Source organism: Zeus faber (assembly GCF_960531495.2).
Source record: "Zeus faber genome assembly, chromosome: 3".
NCBI lineage: Eukaryota > Metazoa > Chordata > Actinopteri > Zeiformes > Zeidae > Zeus > Zeus faber.
In genome coordinates this window covers 5,270,273-5,287,421 of record NC_137190.1, presented here as the reverse complement: position 1 = coordinate 5,287,421, position 17,149 = coordinate 5,270,273, and the positions used below count along the sequence as shown (strand labels likewise).

Here is a 17,149-nt window from a genome sequence, read left to right as displayed (position 1 = left end):
AGCAGGTCCAATAATATTTATCTTTCCCCGAGGCGGGAGTGTTTTAAGGTGGCTGAATTATGCCGACGCTCCCCCCTGCCTGAGCCGGTGGCTCCATGCGTGATCGCGGCTCTTAATGAATTACGAGGATTGACTCGGGTGCAGTGCTCGGCTTCCAAATCCCCATTTAATTGAAACACGATACGGAGCTGAGGGACACGAAGGGTGAGAAATTGGAACATCCGCTCGGTAATCAAACCGCCATCTGTCGCTAGCGTGGCCGGGCCCTCCTGGATGAGACGCTGGCAAGCAGGCGGCAGGCGGCCCCAACGCCTGGTCCAATCAGGCCGCGGTCCGCGAATCCAGTGATTTGAAGGGGGCAGGCGGCCATTTTCATAAAGCGTTCCATTCCAGAAAAAAAAAAAATCTAAATCAGTTGTGCACTGCAAGAGAGACGGTGATGAAAGGAAATGCCAAGGAATCAAAACGGGGGAATGAGTCGAGGAATCCATGTGCGGTGACTTCAGATCTCAGCGTGAGGCGATTACATCATGATCACGCTGTCGCTGGGTAAATTGTGGGAAAATTACCATGGCAAATAGAATTATACTCAGAACATTTATTTTCAAAGGGACACGTGGGACGTCCGCTCTTCCCAGCCTACTCGACGTGACTGCATCTCAGTGTGGCCATTTTTTTTTTCCAATTATCCAATTACACTATGCAAATGTATATGAAGCCACGGTAAAATGAGGTGGAAAAGGAAGGATAAATCGTTATCCCGAACCCAAATCTCGAAAGTGCTCAGAACCATCAATTTTATAATAACAAACAAAGACAAGTACTCGTGTTTTGGTGAAGCTGTGAAATTGCACACATTAGAAAGTCATTATTAGGCCAATTTGACATTAGATTAGTAAAATCTGATTAAATCATGTTTATGGCGATCAATTAATTGATAGTTTCATCCCTAGTACAGCGTAATTGCCAATAATCATACTGTAATGCTGAGAGAAAGACAGCAAGGAAGAGAGCCGGAGACGAAGAGGGAGGGAGCGAGATGGAGAAAGGAAGAAGGGACTACGTCGGGAGAACGACAGATTAAGGTCGGTCATGATTCATCAGAAAAGGGCAGATGCATCTGCGGCCGATTGCGATCTGTGTTCTCTCCACTTCAGCTGCTCTCTGGCTGTAAAAGGACACGGCCGCAATCCAAAACACTGCTCCAATCAGAGAGATGCTCGTGGACGTTCAAAACCAGCAGAGCACTGAGGATCTGTCTCACATGCTTCCGGTGGAGACGGACTCTGGTGATCTGGGTTCCAGCCTTGATCAATGGTATCTCCTAACCTACTTCACTGGCTGACACACACAAACACGCACACACACACACACACACATGCACGCACGCACACAGAGTGGTACACATACAGTACTTCCAAGGTATAGAGTCGCTCAATACAACATCAACACAATTAAGTAGGAATCAGAGGAACTCTGTCAGACAGTTGTTGAGGAGATAAAATAAATTGGGGAAAACCAGCGAAAACCTCTGTATCCGTACCTCACAACCCCACAAACTGCTCAACACATACACACACGCGCACGCGCACGCACACACACGCACACACACACACACACACACACACACACACACACACACACACACACACACATTCAGTTAGAAACCATTTCCCCATCGCCCTCCCTTATTTCCTCCCCCACAGAAGCTCTAAGGAAGCTGGATGCACTCAGCCTTAATCCAATACAGACACAAACACAGTGACCAGGTATCTGCAACACTATAAGAGGGAGTACTTGTCGGCTGTATATTAACAGATAACACCAGTAACTTTCAACCTAAACGATACAAAATAAAAAAGAATTAACGTGGAGCAAGAACCATTTCTTTGATGCAAAATATATATTTCTATGTAAATATTAGGCCTTTCCCCGTCTTCCTCATAAGTCACTGACTGTGTGGTTGTGGCGTCCGGCCAGAGAGCCGTGCCTGCGCAGTGTCCTCTCCGTCCTGCTCTGTACGGAGCGTCTCCGTTAGTGCACGAGGGAATGTTTGGCGCTGTAAATGTCAGCGCTGACATCCCTGTGCCAGGCAGGGGCGCTGGCGCTGACCATGTAAGGTGCTGATCCTTGATGTAGCCACGCAAATGTCAGAGCCCTCATCTCACACACACACACACACACACACACACACACACACACACACACACACACACACACACACACACACACACACACACACACACACACACACCACACACACACACACACACACACACACACACACACAGGCAAGACACAACATTTATGCACATGGAAGTCAAGCTCCAGTAATAATGTGCACATTACATGTAGAAACGGAGGTAGTGGGGTCACGAGTGAGTAAATGACGAGGCTGCACAGAAATAAGACCAGAAAGGCAGTAAATTGCTTATAATACGAGATGCACAATATGATGGTTCCACGAGGAAACTTGTGTGTGTGTGTGTGTGTGTGTGTGTGTGTGTAACATCCAATTTATATGCAAAATGTTGTTTCTAAAAAATAACCACTATGCCCAGCAAGCGGGACCTTTCCAAAATGTCGAGCCACGAAGAGGAGATGGCGTGAGGAGTCAGAGGTGAACAGAACTAAGAGAGAAAACGCTCTTTTCCAATCACGCTTCCCTTCAGCCGGACGCGGGGACAGCAATTCCATACCTCGCACAGTAAGTAGAGGGGAGTTTTTGTCCGACACCCCCCCATCCCAAAAAAAAAAAAAAGAAAAACTAAAAAACAATCACTGCTGTTCCCATGGCAACAAGGCCCCGGCACTTGCTAAAATAAGACAAGGAGTATGGAAGATTAGTGAACCCAGCTGGGGGAAGCCCACCCCCATCCCACCAGCTGGTGGGGACGCAGGGCAACGGACCGACTGGAAACCATGAAGCCAAACAGGATCCAGAGCGAGGCTTCACAACCAGCTTCCAGCCGAACCCTGAAATGTTACACCAGACTTGCGCTCCTTTGCGTACCGTGGTACTGGTGTCAGGGCTCGCTGTGCTGTCGGTGAATAGGTGAATAAGCCGTGTCTGCAAGGTGTGTCCAGTGACCTGCAACACCGCCATTACACAATGTCCACCGGGATTTGACCGTCGATAATGTAGTTCACTGGGAAACCACCGGGTGTCCCAGCGGGAGACTTGTGAACCATGAATCATGTTGAAAAATGAGTGACTAAGTGTGGCGGACAAAGGGGCGTGGTCAAGCACCAGCTGCAGACGACAGCATGGTTCCTTTTCCCAAGGCCCCCCAAGCTGCCTCATTCGGCATGATTGGTCCGACTCAAGGCAGGGAGACTTCTTGATGTTTGTCTGTCTTGCAGAGGGGATGGGCATACAGGCTCGTCAGCCGACCAGGAGCCAGAGCAGAACACCATTCCTCCTGCCCCCGAAACCGTCGTCATTATCAGCATTATTAATTATTATTTATAATTGTGGCCAGTGAGCCGCTCTGTTGGACTATAATAAAAACTCCCGCCATGTTGGCGCAGCACGGACAAAAGGACTCAGACTCCCTCCCTAAACCCTTACTTGTGGGAGTCTCTGCCAACAGGTAAGGGTTTAGGGAGGGACAATTGTGGCTCGCTGGCCAACAATTTTAAATAATAATTAATAACGCTGATAATGATGATGGTTTCGGGCGCAGGAGGAATGGCAATCTGCTCTGGCTCCTGGTCGGCTGACGAGCCCGTGCGCCCATCCCCTCTGCAAGACAGACAAACATTTAGAAATCTCCCTTACTCGAGTCAGGCAGCTTGGCGGCCGCGGGGAAGGGAACCGCGCTGTCGTCCGCAGCCAGTGTTTGACCACCCCCTTTTGTCCTAAGGTCGATTGTGATGAGCCTGTTCTGATTTTAACATTAAAGTTTGACTGTTGGTTCTGAATGGTGGTTCTGTGCTTTGTTTGTCTTAGGATTCAATCTTTTAAATCATTTTTGCTTTTCACAACTGCATTAGATCAGATTATTCAATTTAAATGATTGTTCTAGACATACTGTACAATAGGTGTCATTATAATATGATGACACCTATTGTATGTCTAGAACAGTCACATGAAAAACAATGCATACTTACACATCATGATCATGATCACCAAGTTCTAATGCATTGCACAAATGCATTGCACACACACACACGCACACACACACACACACACACACACACGTTGGACTTACCTTCATGAGAACAGACTCGCTGAGCTTCTCTCTGTTGACGATCTTTATGGCAACTTTCTGACATGTGACACAGTGGATTCCCAACTTCACAAGACCTGAAATAAAGGACACAAACGCACAAAATTTTGAAATACTTTTCAGATGGAGACGTTTATCACCTCAAAGCCTGTTTAGTACAAACGGGGAGAATGGGCCATTACAGGATGGCAGTGGAGCTGGTTTGATCCCCAGCCCCTCTTGGTGGCGGGTTCCAAGTGTCCCCGAGAGAGACTTGGCGTGGCCGCGTCCGCCATCGGTGCATGGATCTGTGTTAATGGGTGAATGTGAGGCTCAATTAAAAAGTGACATTTTGTGTCCCCTCGGCTCGAAACGGCACTGGATCCAATGCGGTCCACTTACCATTCATAAAACGTTGTTGAGGTTTACAAACACAAACTATACACCATCCTAACTTCAAGTCGATAAATGATGAGAGAAAAAAAATTTGAAAAATGAGAACCCCTCCTATAGGGAGTGCCTGTCAACAGGTAACCAGGTAATTAGATCAGTCCCAATAAAAGCGGAATGAAAAATTCTCATTTGAATTTAAGACGGGTTGGGGAAATCTCAAATTGAGTCTCAAGTCAAGGTTTGTGGGCTTCCAGTTCCTCTCCTACACTCCTCTCTCTTGACGTGAAACTCTAAAGGATCTAGTTTTCCCTGGTGGCTGACAAAGTCTGACGCACGTGCAACACACGAATGCACATACAACAAGTTCTATAATCTCCGGGTTTCATCTTGTTTATCGGCCTGCAAACTGAAACTCAAACATATAAAGAAGCAATCGACTGCGTCCCACACCTCCCAACTCTCCTTTTCACTGTTTACCGCTCAGGAGCAGCCTTTGTAAAATAAATGTCAACATGTGATAGCTTTATCTTATTACAGCCACAATGGCTTCATCCATCTCTATCAAAGAGCTGACACTTGGAAGTGCGTCTCACTTTGCACCGGGGGTGCACAGATAGAGCTGCAAATGCCACGCACGCATATTCACCTCTTCATTACCTGCCGCTGCATTCATATTTCACAGGAGAGGTGTGTCTCTCTATCCGAAATAGTGATTTCCCCATGGGTTCACCGAGGGTGAGGAAGTTGAACCGTGCACAGCGGGGGCTTTGAGCCAATATGGCAGCCTGGGGGCTCCTTTGTGTGCGCAGTTAGAGCCCAAATGGCATCTTGGGCGACATTCTCAATACGCCATTGATCTTGCTGTCGACGGATCTCCAGGACGGCAACTGGTAACCTGAGCGCAGTCTAAGAGCGGCTGGCAAACACACCACACTTTGCAATGAATGTTTTAAATTGATCGTATTGCCGTGTGTGTGTATGCATGTGTGTGTGTGTGTGTGTGTGTGTGTGTGTGTGTGTGTGTGTGTGTGTAACGGTGGGGGGAGTACACACGCACACACATACCACCATGAGGCAAACAAAGGTGTGGGAGAGTGAGTGAGGTCTGATGCCCTTCGGTGGATCCATTTCTGGCATAAAAAGGCAGAAATAGAACGAGAAACCTGACAGGAGAGGTGGGAAGTGGGAAATAAAAATGAATTATGAAAAACACAAATATGCCTCACAGCTCAGTTCTAAAAAGGGTGAAAGTGAAAGTCTATTTTTGGTGACTAGTCGTCGTCTCCACTCAAAGAATGCTGGAGCATTTTGAATGTGATGTATTCCAGTGAATAGAGTCATGTAGCCATTACCAAATGACTTATATATAGTGTATAGGTCCATGTGCTTCTTGTGTGAATATTTCTAAATTCCACATTTTGGATCAAACCACAATAAGTTCTTTATAGTTGGCTTGTTGGTTGCTACCCTGCCTCCGGACCAGTTTAAATCCTAACCGCCACACACCATCGCAAAGAGCAGTTTGGGTTCTGGAGTAAATGCAGGTGTATTTATTACCTTGACAAGACTTTAAAAATTCAGTTAGTCCCAAACTGTCTGTTAGCTCAATGATTTAAGGGTACAATTATAGTGTTTGTCTCATAGGAGAGACAATCCAATCATGCATTTGAGAAAATCCGACTCCAAATACATTTTTCCTATAAGACGTGACTTACTTTCCCCTGAGCTCAGCTGCACGCTGGAGTTATTTAACAGTTATTTGCCCATTTTCAACAGTCTATTGACAAGATAAAACTTCAAAAGGAAAAATAGGCCTGTCTGCCTTGTGGATCAATAAAAGGGCTTCAGGGATGACTTCTTTTATCCAGCCGAACATCAGTGTTTTTAGATTAAAATGATTCTTGGACTGCAAAGTGTGGGTGAATTCCTCTGATGGAACCACCCATGGAACCACCCATTTTCAGCCCGAATTAACCTCCAGCAGGGCCTCAAGCGCCGCCCGACACATGCACAGAAATGCATGAGGGCGACCCAATCAGCTGCTCCGCTCTATTGATGAGCCCACTCCTCAGCCCATGAGAGCGTGTCCTCCGTGCCCTCAGGGTCTGTATACATCTCCTTGGCAATCTCCCAAATTTCTCTGCTCTTTCTCTGCCCACGAGCTATTCGGCATTTCATTTTAAGCTTGGCTTCAGCGCCTGTAAACAGCCTTTCAGTGAATTTTACATTTGCCAGTGCGCCTTTTTAGAGGTTTAAAACAAGTGGCCATTGGATGTGTCTGGTACCATATAGGGCTGTGGAGACATTTTAGGTGACAATTAACTGTCATAGAAATAATTGTGATTAACTATTCAATTGTCACTCTTTGTTCATTTTACGCCAGTTTGATAGTGTCATTGAATAAATTACGTAATAAAACATTGTATTATCATTCGGAAGAGCCTTTTATTGGTATTGAAGATGGGAACATAAAAATCTTCGTAGACAGATAATTTTCCTCAACCCAACTGATGGAAATCACCTAAAGCCCACACTACAAGATTTTTCAAATTTGAACAGATGTTGAAAATGTGAGAGACCTCACACATAACGACATATCATGATCAATTGAGGAGCTTTGTTCCGATAGTGTGTGGAGAGCAATGATTTGCCCAAACAGCACAAAACACACTCGCAGATTCCACTCACTGACAACCAGTCTCGACTTCCGAAACCAGAGATCTCAGGCTATCAAACGTGACTTGAGAGCAAACAAACCTGGCGGGTGACGAGCTAGAACTAGCAATATTACTTTCTGCTCTATTTTTCATAAAAAATCCAAAAGGAAAACAGAAAAGGATGAAGTCATGGAGACGGCGTGGCTATGGACTGTACATGTTAATGACTTGTTCCACTTCGGTCAGCTTGGGTCCCAACTGGCTTGAATTCTTGCGATTTACAATCGGCGCAGCCAGGACGGACTTCAGAGCAGATCGGGGGAAGGCAAAAAACACTCGTAACATACCTGACGCCACAGGATAATCCGGCACGATTGTCTTTAGAACCCTCAAATAATCGTGACTTGGGTCACGATTGTCGGAATCTGGCCTCAAAATCGGCTTTAATACCTTGTAGTGTGGACCCCGCTTCATTCACATGCTGCATCTCGAATGTTGGTTTAAAAATCCCCTTGAATTTGGCATCTCTAGTACCACATCTAAGGCTCCCAGATTGGGTTCCGTTCTAATTTCAGAAAATAATTGACTCCCCAACGTTCAGCTCAGAAAAAGGCAGCAGACAAACTTCCCTGGTCTGGAACAGAAAGGACCAGACGACTCTGTCTCCAGGCGGCTAAATATAACCCATGTTTATTTTGTAACCATAAACTTTCCAGTTTATTGGAAAAAAGTTTCTAAAATCGTCCTCTGAATCCCTAAAATGACTTGGCTCTATTCATTATCAATGCAGTGGGGAACGACAGGGAAACTCAAGGACAAACACCGACTCTTTCTTCGTGTTTGGTTGAGTATAACAACTCCAGCGTGGAAAGCCCCGGCTTCCACGGCGCAAACATGAAAATAGGCGCTGCTCCATCAGCCCCATTCATCCGCTCACGCAAACGATACACACACTTAGAGGCTGAGAAACACCTAGGCACGTGCACGCACACACGCGCACGCACACACGCACGCACGCACGCACGCACGCACGCACGCACGCACACACGCACGCACACACGCACACACACACACGCACGCACACACACACTCACACAACTTAGTGAAAACATTCACAGTGAATGTTGATCAGTGGTGAATGGTGAGAGGTGAGCTGTCAGATGCATGGCGACCTTCAACATTCACACGTCTTCATCCCCCTCCACACCGTGCTGAAATGCATTGGGAATGCTGATTCCATTTAAGAATGGATACATCACGTTATGTTAAAGGCACAGAAAGCTGGAGTCATTCCTCTTATACATGGCAAGTCACAGGAGATGGACTGTGGTCCATGACGATGCCACTGTCAGGGTGAGCGAGGAACATCTGGACGCCGCTGGCCAGCTTATGGGACAGCGTATGCCAGGAGATGTTTCCCTTTCGTTTGCCGGAGCCGTGTTTTGGCAGGAAAAACGCGGCGCCCGGAGCGTCTAGATCTGTAGGCTGCAGTCAGCCGCCCACACACTGAGACGCTGAGGTCCACGAGTCGAGAGGCCAGGCTCTCTACAGCACTTCAGACATATCACACAGCGGTGGAGTGTGATATCTCGCTCTCTCTATATAAATTTAATACATTTTTCATAGAAGAGTATTGATGTAAGGGTATACTGTTTACCACAGTATTAAGCAACGACGGTTCTAATTCTAAAATTCTAGTTCTAGTTCTAAAATAGCCTTTTTATTTCATAAGCTTTCCCTGTAATACCATGCCCACGCTATAAATTGCAAAGTTGAAGATGTAAACTATAATTCACCTCACTTTATGTTGCCGCTGCGCGTGTTGTAATAATCCATACAATGAGTGAATTCCCCAAGCGCCACGTTCCGCCATCTTTGCTTATGCACAGAACTGTTTTACGCAAATATTTTACGACACGTCTCTTTAAGTGACTTGTGCGCGCATGGTAGCGAGTGTCAACAAACATGTGGTACGAGGCGCTTCAGGAAATTACTCATTGAATGGATTATTACAACATTTGCCCATCTGTTACTGCACAGCGCCAACGTGAGGTGAATTAAAGTTTACATCTTCAACTTTCTTCAAATAAGTCCAATTTAGATATATTTGTCACTTATTTTGCCTCTCCTGTCAATTTGAAAGCCCGGACAAGCGTCTTCCCGTGCTGCGTCGCAGACTTTTTACCATGTGTCTTTCTTTTATAATATTAAATATTTACTAATTGAATATACAGAAAACAAAGGGAGAAACACTCATACCGTGAAATACCTTTGCGGTGTGGGAATGGTGTGGTTTGAGCAGCCACACCTGTCTTGGGTCAAGGTAATTAGGGCCCAGGATCAGTGTGGCTGCATACCTGTTGCTCGTTGGTCTAATGAGCAACAGGTAAAACCCCCATCAACAGAAGTCCCATTAATCCACAAGGGCGCGTGTGTCCTCGATTGTGATCCACGCCTAAAGTCCACAATCAGCTCCTTGGTTTTGCTGACGTTCAGGTGGAGGCTGTTGTCCTGGCACCAGAGTGACAGGTCAGCCACCTCCTCGCGGTAGGCCTTCTCATCGCAGTCGGTGATCAGGCCCACGACCACGGTGTCGTCAGCAAACTTGATGATGGTGTTGGAGCTGGACCTGGCCACACAGTCATGTGTGTACAGGGAGTACAGTAGGGGGCTGAGGACGCAGCCCTGGGGGGATCCTGTGTTTAGAGTGAGGGAGCTTGACATGTACTTCCCCACCTTGACCACCTGGGGGCGGCCTGTGAGGAAGTCCAGGATCCAGGTGCACAGCGGACCATTCAATCCTAGCTCCATCAACTTGACAGCCAGTCTGGTGGGGACTATGGTGTTGAAAGCTGAACTCTAATCAATGAACAGCATTCTCACATAGGCCCCCTTCTGGCCATCCAGGTGCATGAGCGTGGTGTGCAGTACCTGGGAGACCGCGTCATCCGTGGATCTGTTCTGCCGGTACGCGAACTGCAACGGGTCCAAGGTGCGGGGGAGGGAGGCGCAGATGTAATCCTTAATCAGCCTCTCGAAACACTTCATGACCACCGAGGTGAGGGCCACCGGACGGTAGTCATTCAGGCAGGTTGGAGAGGCGATCTTTGGGACAGGAACGACGGTGGACCTCTTGAAGCAGGATGGGACCACTGATTCAGCCAGGGAGATGTTGAATATTGTGGTGAACACCGGAGCTAGCTGGTTAGCACAGGTCTTCAGTACTCGCCCAGATATACCATCTGGGCCCGCAGCTTTCCTGGTGATCACCCGCATCAAAGCCCTCCTGACCTCGTGCACGGACACTGAGAGTGCGCGCTCGTCCCCAGCGGTGTAACTCCAATTAGCCAGCGAGCTAGCGGTGCTGCTGCCAGACTCGAACCGCGCATAAAAGGAGTTCAGTTGGTTGGCCAGGGAGGCGTCCACACTCGTGGCTGGGGAGGAGCTGCTCTTGTAGTTTGTTATTGTTCGCAGCCCCTCCCACAAGCGTCTGGTGTCCCCCCACTCCATCTGCAGCTCCACGGTGTCTCTGTACGTCCGTTTGGCGTCCCTCACCGCCCTCCGCAGATTGTACGACGCCGCTTTGTAGTTGTCCATGTTACCAGATACAAGTCCGTCGTTGTAAGCGGCCGTGCGCGCATTCAGAGCGCAGCGGATGGATTTATCAACCCATGGTTTCTGGTTTGGAAATATCCGAACTTTCACCGTGGGAACGATTTCATCCGCCAGCGTAGCCACAAAACTCACTACAGCCTCCGTAAACTCGCTGACGTCACTTGAACTTGTTTGGAACATGTCCCAGTCTACGTCAGTCAGAGCGTCCTGAAGCGCAGCCTCCGATTGGTCCGTCCACCGCTTCACTTCCCTCGTCATCACCAGATCCCGCGCGATCAGAGGCCTGTAAACAGGAAGCAGCGAGATCGCGGCGTGATCTGATTTCCCGAAAGCAGGGAGCGACACGGGCTTGAATCCGTTCTTGTAAGGAGTGTAACAATGGTCCAGAGTTCTGTCTCCCCTGGTGGCACACGTGATGTGTTGGTGGAAATTCGGCAGAACTTTTTTAAGGTTGGCCCTGTTAAAGTCCCCAGTCACCACCACAGCCGCGTCGGGATGTCTGTTCTGAAATCCGCACAACACATCGTACAGAACCGACAGAGCTGCGTCGGTGTCCGCTTGCGGTGGGATATAAACGGCTGTAATGATGACCGTGCTGAATTCCCGGGGGAGATAAAATGGACGGCATAGTATGGTCAGCTGTTCCAGGTTCGGCGAGCAGGAGTGGGAGAGGAATTTGGTGTTGTTGGCGTTACACCAGCGGTTGTTTACCATTAGGCAGACGCCTCCACCTTTGGATTTCCCCGACTCTCCCGTTCTGTCGCCGCGGAACACGGAGAAGGCCTCGGCTGGACGTATGGCTTCATCCGGCACCAGTGGGTTCAGCCATGTTTCCGTCAGGCAGAGGACGCAACAGTTCCTCGTGTCTCGCTGGAATTGAATCCTCGCTCGAAGTTCATCCATCTTGTTCTCCAGGGACTGGACGTTAGCAAGAAGGATGCTTGGCAGAGGTGGACGGTAAGGTTGCGTCCTCATTCTGACCCGAATGCCGCCTCGTTTACCTCGGTGCTTCCTCCGTGGGCCGGCTCGTGGAACAGCGACTCCATTTTTGTTGTAGTTGTTGTTGCGAGTGTTCCCGCGTAGGATTTCCGCCGGCCACTCTGCTCCCACGGATAAAAAGTCCCAAAGTTGTTCGTTTAGGGAAATTTTTATATCCATGAGTGCATCGCGGTCGTATGAGTTAATTGTTGATGTTTTTCTGGCGAACATTGTGATAAAAAAAGGAAAAAAATACTAAAGAGTGAGAAAGTAACCGGAGCGCCGGCGCAGGCGACCGCTAGGGGCGGCGCCACTATCGCCATGTAAAAGAAGAGTGTAAAGGCTGGGGAAAAAAATAGCAGTGCAAGAGAGAGAGAGAGAGAAAGTTAGTGAGGGAGAGGAGGAGAGGGTGAGAGTTACAGATAGTGACAGAATCGAGGAATTGAGCTTGTCATTCAGCAGTGGAGCCATGTTTGGAGCTCAGCGGGGCTCTAATGGAGTTTCCTGGCCACCAAGGGAAGCCATCTGTAGGTGTCCCCGTCTAATTGATGAGGCCCACGCTTCTAACATTTGAATTAGACCTGCCAGTCTGCAAATAGGTCTGCTGGCCTATTTACATCCTATTACAGAGGCACGGGGAAAACATATTAATTTACAATCACACACAGAAATCCGACAGGAGAGAGGAAAGATACCTGACACCAAACAGTCTCAGTGCTATGACTCTTCATACACGAACACACGCGCACACTTACAGACACACACTTACAGGCACACACACACACACACACTTACAGGCACACACACACACACACACACACACACACACACACACACACACACACACACACACACACACACACACACACACACACACACACACACACACACACACACACACACACACACACACACACACACACACGCAAATGCACGCAAATATTCGCGGCCCGACATTAATTTCACCCTAAGAGATATTGACTGATGCTTTCCATCGGTGGATCAGCGTGACGTGCTGTCCGTCACCTGATTGCGCCGGGCCGCCCCACTGTGAGCGAGCATTGATTAACTGCCGCCATCGGTTTAGCAATGAGGCCAAGTTGGTGGGCGGCGGGCCCCGCCACGGCCCTCGGCCTCACCAGGGAGCCTCTCTGGCTGCCACAGACTGCCTATGGAGGCTAATGAGACCAAATAGATTGAAATTGGCCTGAACATTGATTCCTCGCAATGAATTAAGCATCCTGCCCTGTCCGGCTGTCACACCTCCCGTTCCAGGCCAGAGACGAAATATTGGATTAGAAATGATCAAGGTGTTGGTGAATTGATTACACAGCTTTAGCTTTTGGAATTTGTTTCACATTTATTTATTTATTTATTTATTTATTTATTTTGGGGCAGATTTGAGCTTAATTCAACTAACCCGCTGAAGGACACTTGGACTATTGGTATGTAAAGCAGGGCTCAACACTTACTTTTGAAAATGCCAGGCATCAGCTTTTGGTTGCCAAAACAGAAAATATGCTTGCCATTTTTAGTCACCTAACAATTTGAGTAATTAATATACTATGCAGTTATACGTCAGCTTAATGATGAAAATGTTAGCTTTGTTATAGTAATCAACAAAATTATTTGTTGTTTGTGATTTATCTAATACTTGACAGAATTGGAATCTTCAGAAAAACACTAGTCAAGATCGTCAAGAGCAGTGATACCACTGGGTTGGGGTTAATCCAAAGTGTCATTTGGCTCCTGCTCTCGTCATTGTTAACAATAGTAAATTCTAAATTGCATCTTTCCTTTTAAAAGTAGCTCTCCACAAGACGAGGTCTGAGCCATGCTCATTATTAATGCTGTCTGTCTACAAAGACAAGAACTGGTTATTGTACTGTCACAGCTATATGTTAACATATATGACCAGATTGAGTAGAAATGTATGTTTTTGTATATTTTTATTTTATTTTAGTTAGTGTTCTAAGTGCAATATAATTTCAGGGTTTTTTTCTGTCTAGTTTTAACTAAAATGTTTTTTCACACCTAGTTTTAGTTTAGTTTTAGTGTACTTGTGGTGATAGTCAATGGTTTTCCGGGTTTCCATAAACGATCAGCAGCATCGCTTTGGAGCTCTTTCAAATGGAGACTAGAGCCGTGTCCACGTCTTCGTTTCAAGGTAATACCAGAGAACAAGTCCACTAGCTAATTGTTTGCGTCCATTTCTCAGACAGATAAAAAAAGAAAAATGCTAAAATGGGTCGCGGCAACCCTCCTCCAAAAAAAGACTCTTCGGATCGGCTTGGACAATTCAAATGGATGTGAAAAAAGCAACATTCACCAAAAATAGAATTGTTTGCATCCCTGTAATAACCTAATGACTGTAATAACCTTGCTCTACTGCCATCCACTCGTGCCTGTGCGCACCGGTGCGTATGTGAGGCAACACACCAACACACACGGAGCATTCTGGTTCCAACTGTAACAGCAATATTTAAATATCATTAATGCAACAAACTTATTAATTTTTGGGTGCATGTTTTGCGGTTTGCTGTCCCTATTTTTTAATGTAAAAAAGTGGTGGCCAAAGGGGGCAAGCAGAGGCCACAAAACAGTTGCCAATGAACTCAATCTGGTTGCAGAGGGCTACCAGGCAACCGTTACTGTCGAGCCCTGTTAGGTATGGGCAAAAAAAAAAGCAACATACATTAAAGAAAGATAAACTGATTACATTTTGATTCATTAAAAAAAAAAAAAAAAAAATTGTACAAGAATTTCCTTTCAAAATACTTTAATTTATGATACTGAAATGACTTCCATGTAGAGATGTCCCAATTATAACATGTATGTAACATAATAACATATATATAATGATCAGAATCATTTAAGCTGATAAGCAAATTTATGTGGAATATTAAACCAATGTCAGAAATGTTGCAACATAAAGAATGTGAATTAGGTGGGTTTTCCATTAGCTAAAGGGAAATTAACCTAACCTAAATGTCTATGCTCCAATGTTCAATTTCAATAGGAAGCCATTGTATAGCAACCTAACTTCATTCACTGACCGACTGGATTGATTGATTTGATTGGTTTATTTATTGATTTATTTATTGACTGATTGGTGTTAATGAAAGGCGACGCAAATGTCATTGCTTACCTGTTTGAGTCAACACGGGGGGGGTGGGGGGGGGGGGGCAGGCATCCAATCAGCAGCGAGCGTGAGGAGAGAGGAGAAGACCAATGATTAGAGCTCTACAGGAACATTCACCAGGCAACAACACAGGCAAACAAAGGGAGCATGTCCACTCGCACAACATCTCCACGGAAGCTCAAATTAGCTTCTGTTTGTTTGTTTATTTGATTGATTCACAGCATGTTTTGCTTTGAACTATAAAACCGGAGTTCCCTTTCTCCATACGAACTCACCTTCCATAGAATGAAGGCAATCTGTGTCAAGGTTGGACTCCCCTCCTCCACTCTTCCCCCTCGCTCCTCCCACCCTCATCCCGCTCCTTCCATATCCCCAAAGAAGATCCGAAGCGAATCCCCTGACGAACACCACCCTGGCCCGGCCTGCCCCCGTCTCCACATTTAGCCCAAACCGGTCCTCTATTCTCCATTAATGAGGTAATTAATAAATACCACTCCTCCTCCTGGAGGCTCTGGTTTCCCCTCCATCAGCACATGAGAAGAGAGGGGGAGGAGAGGAAGATGGGGAAGGCCAGGAAAACAGGTCAAGTCTCGAGAGAAAGACAGAGAGAGATATAGAAAGCTTCATAGACAGATAGATGGGGAGAGAGAGAGATAGAGAGGGAGAGCTAGAGCGATGGTGCAGTCATGTACGGTGTCACCGGCCAAAAGAATCAGATTCCAGCTGCGATGTTTCGGCCTCCAGGCTGAGGTGCAGCCTATATTTGTGGCACGGTGGTGCAGTGCATTGCACTGCTGCCTCACAGCAAGAAGGTCCTGGGTTCGATTCCCGCCTGGGGCGCTGTTGGCACCGTGCTCCGGCGGGTTATCTCCCAAATAGGAGCCTTTCTGTGTGGAGTTTGCATGTTCTCCCCGTGCTCACATGGGGTTTCCTCCACCTCACGTCAGTAAGGACCCCCACCCAAAAACATGCACCCATCATCGTCTGACCAGCAATGGACACTTATCACCTGGTCCCCGGGCGCGTCCACGTACGCTGCCCACTGCTCCTGGCTGTGCCCCCGGAGGAAGGACAAGCCAGGATGGGTCAAAAGCAGAGGAGCCATTTCACCGGCCACCATCAAAAGCATGTGTGTTTGTGTGCAAGCATGTGTTGTAGTGTGGTGTGTTGCGTGACTAATAAAGACTGTTTCTTTCTTATTTGTTCCCATTTGTCTGCAGCGTTACACTAACACAGGGCCAGTGAACAAAACATGAATTCCCGACTATAGCACATGCAAGGCTCTTTCAAGGTGCATGGCTGTTCCAAGGTGCAGGGCTGTTCCAATGTGCATTGCTGTTCCAATGTGCAGGGCTGTTCCAATGTGCAGGGCTGTTACAAGGTGCATGGCTGTTTGAAGGTGTGTGGCTGTTTGAAGGTGCGTGGCTGTTTCTAGGTGTGTGGCAGTTTCAAGGTGCCTGGCTGTTTCAAGGTGCGTGGCTGTTTGCCTTCAAGGTGTGTGGCTGTTTCAAGGTACTTGGCTGTTTCTAGGTGTGTGGCAGTTTCAAGGTGCCTGGCTGTTTCAAGGTGCGTGGCTGTTTCAAGGTACATGGCTGTTTCAAGGTACATGGCTGTTTCAAGGTGCGTGGCTGTTCAAGGTGCATGGCTGTTTTCAAGGTGCATGGCTGTTTTCAAGGTGCATGGCTGTTCAAGGGGCATGGCTGTTTTCAAGGTGCATGGCTGTTTTCAAGGTGCGTGGCTGTTTCAAGGTGCGTGGCTGTTCAAGGGCCATGGCTGTTTTCAAGGTGCATGGCTGTTTTCAAGGTGCATGGCTGTTCAAGGGGCATGGCTGTTTTCAATATGTAAGGCTGTTTCAACACGATGCTGCAGACTCTGTTAGACCCCCGCTGAGGCAGCCATTAGCAGGAGGACGTGCACTCCAGCACCCACACCACACAGCGTGGTCCAGCTGAAACCACAACTGGCAGATACAGATCTATCTATGGTTAACTTAACCGCAGGAAAGCGAAACATTTGGCTGCTCTGACAATGGGAAGTTCTGAGTGAGGTCGAACCCTTCCGTGCCCACGTAGAAAAAGATAGCAACACTGACAACGGAACCCTTTCAATATCTATCTGATTTATTTATTTACCAACGCCCACCCCCTATAAAA

The 17,149-nt window shown here is 47.2% G+C and overlaps 1 protein-coding gene across 1 annotated transcript in view; it reads right to left on the bottom strand.

Annotated features, from left to right (window-relative positions):
* LOC307227750 (serine/threonine-protein kinase BRSK2-like) overlaps positions 1–17,149 on the bottom strand; it is a gene marked incomplete at both ends in the record, with an annotated part of 94,408 nt that overhangs the window by 38,976 nt on the left and 38,283 nt on the right. The window contains one exon of the mRNA XM_079997173.1: positions 4,215–4,309. Coding sequence (XP_079853299.1) covers positions 4,215–4,309 — 95 coding nt within the window. The remainder of the gene's footprint in view (positions 1–4,214; positions 4,310–17,149) is intronic.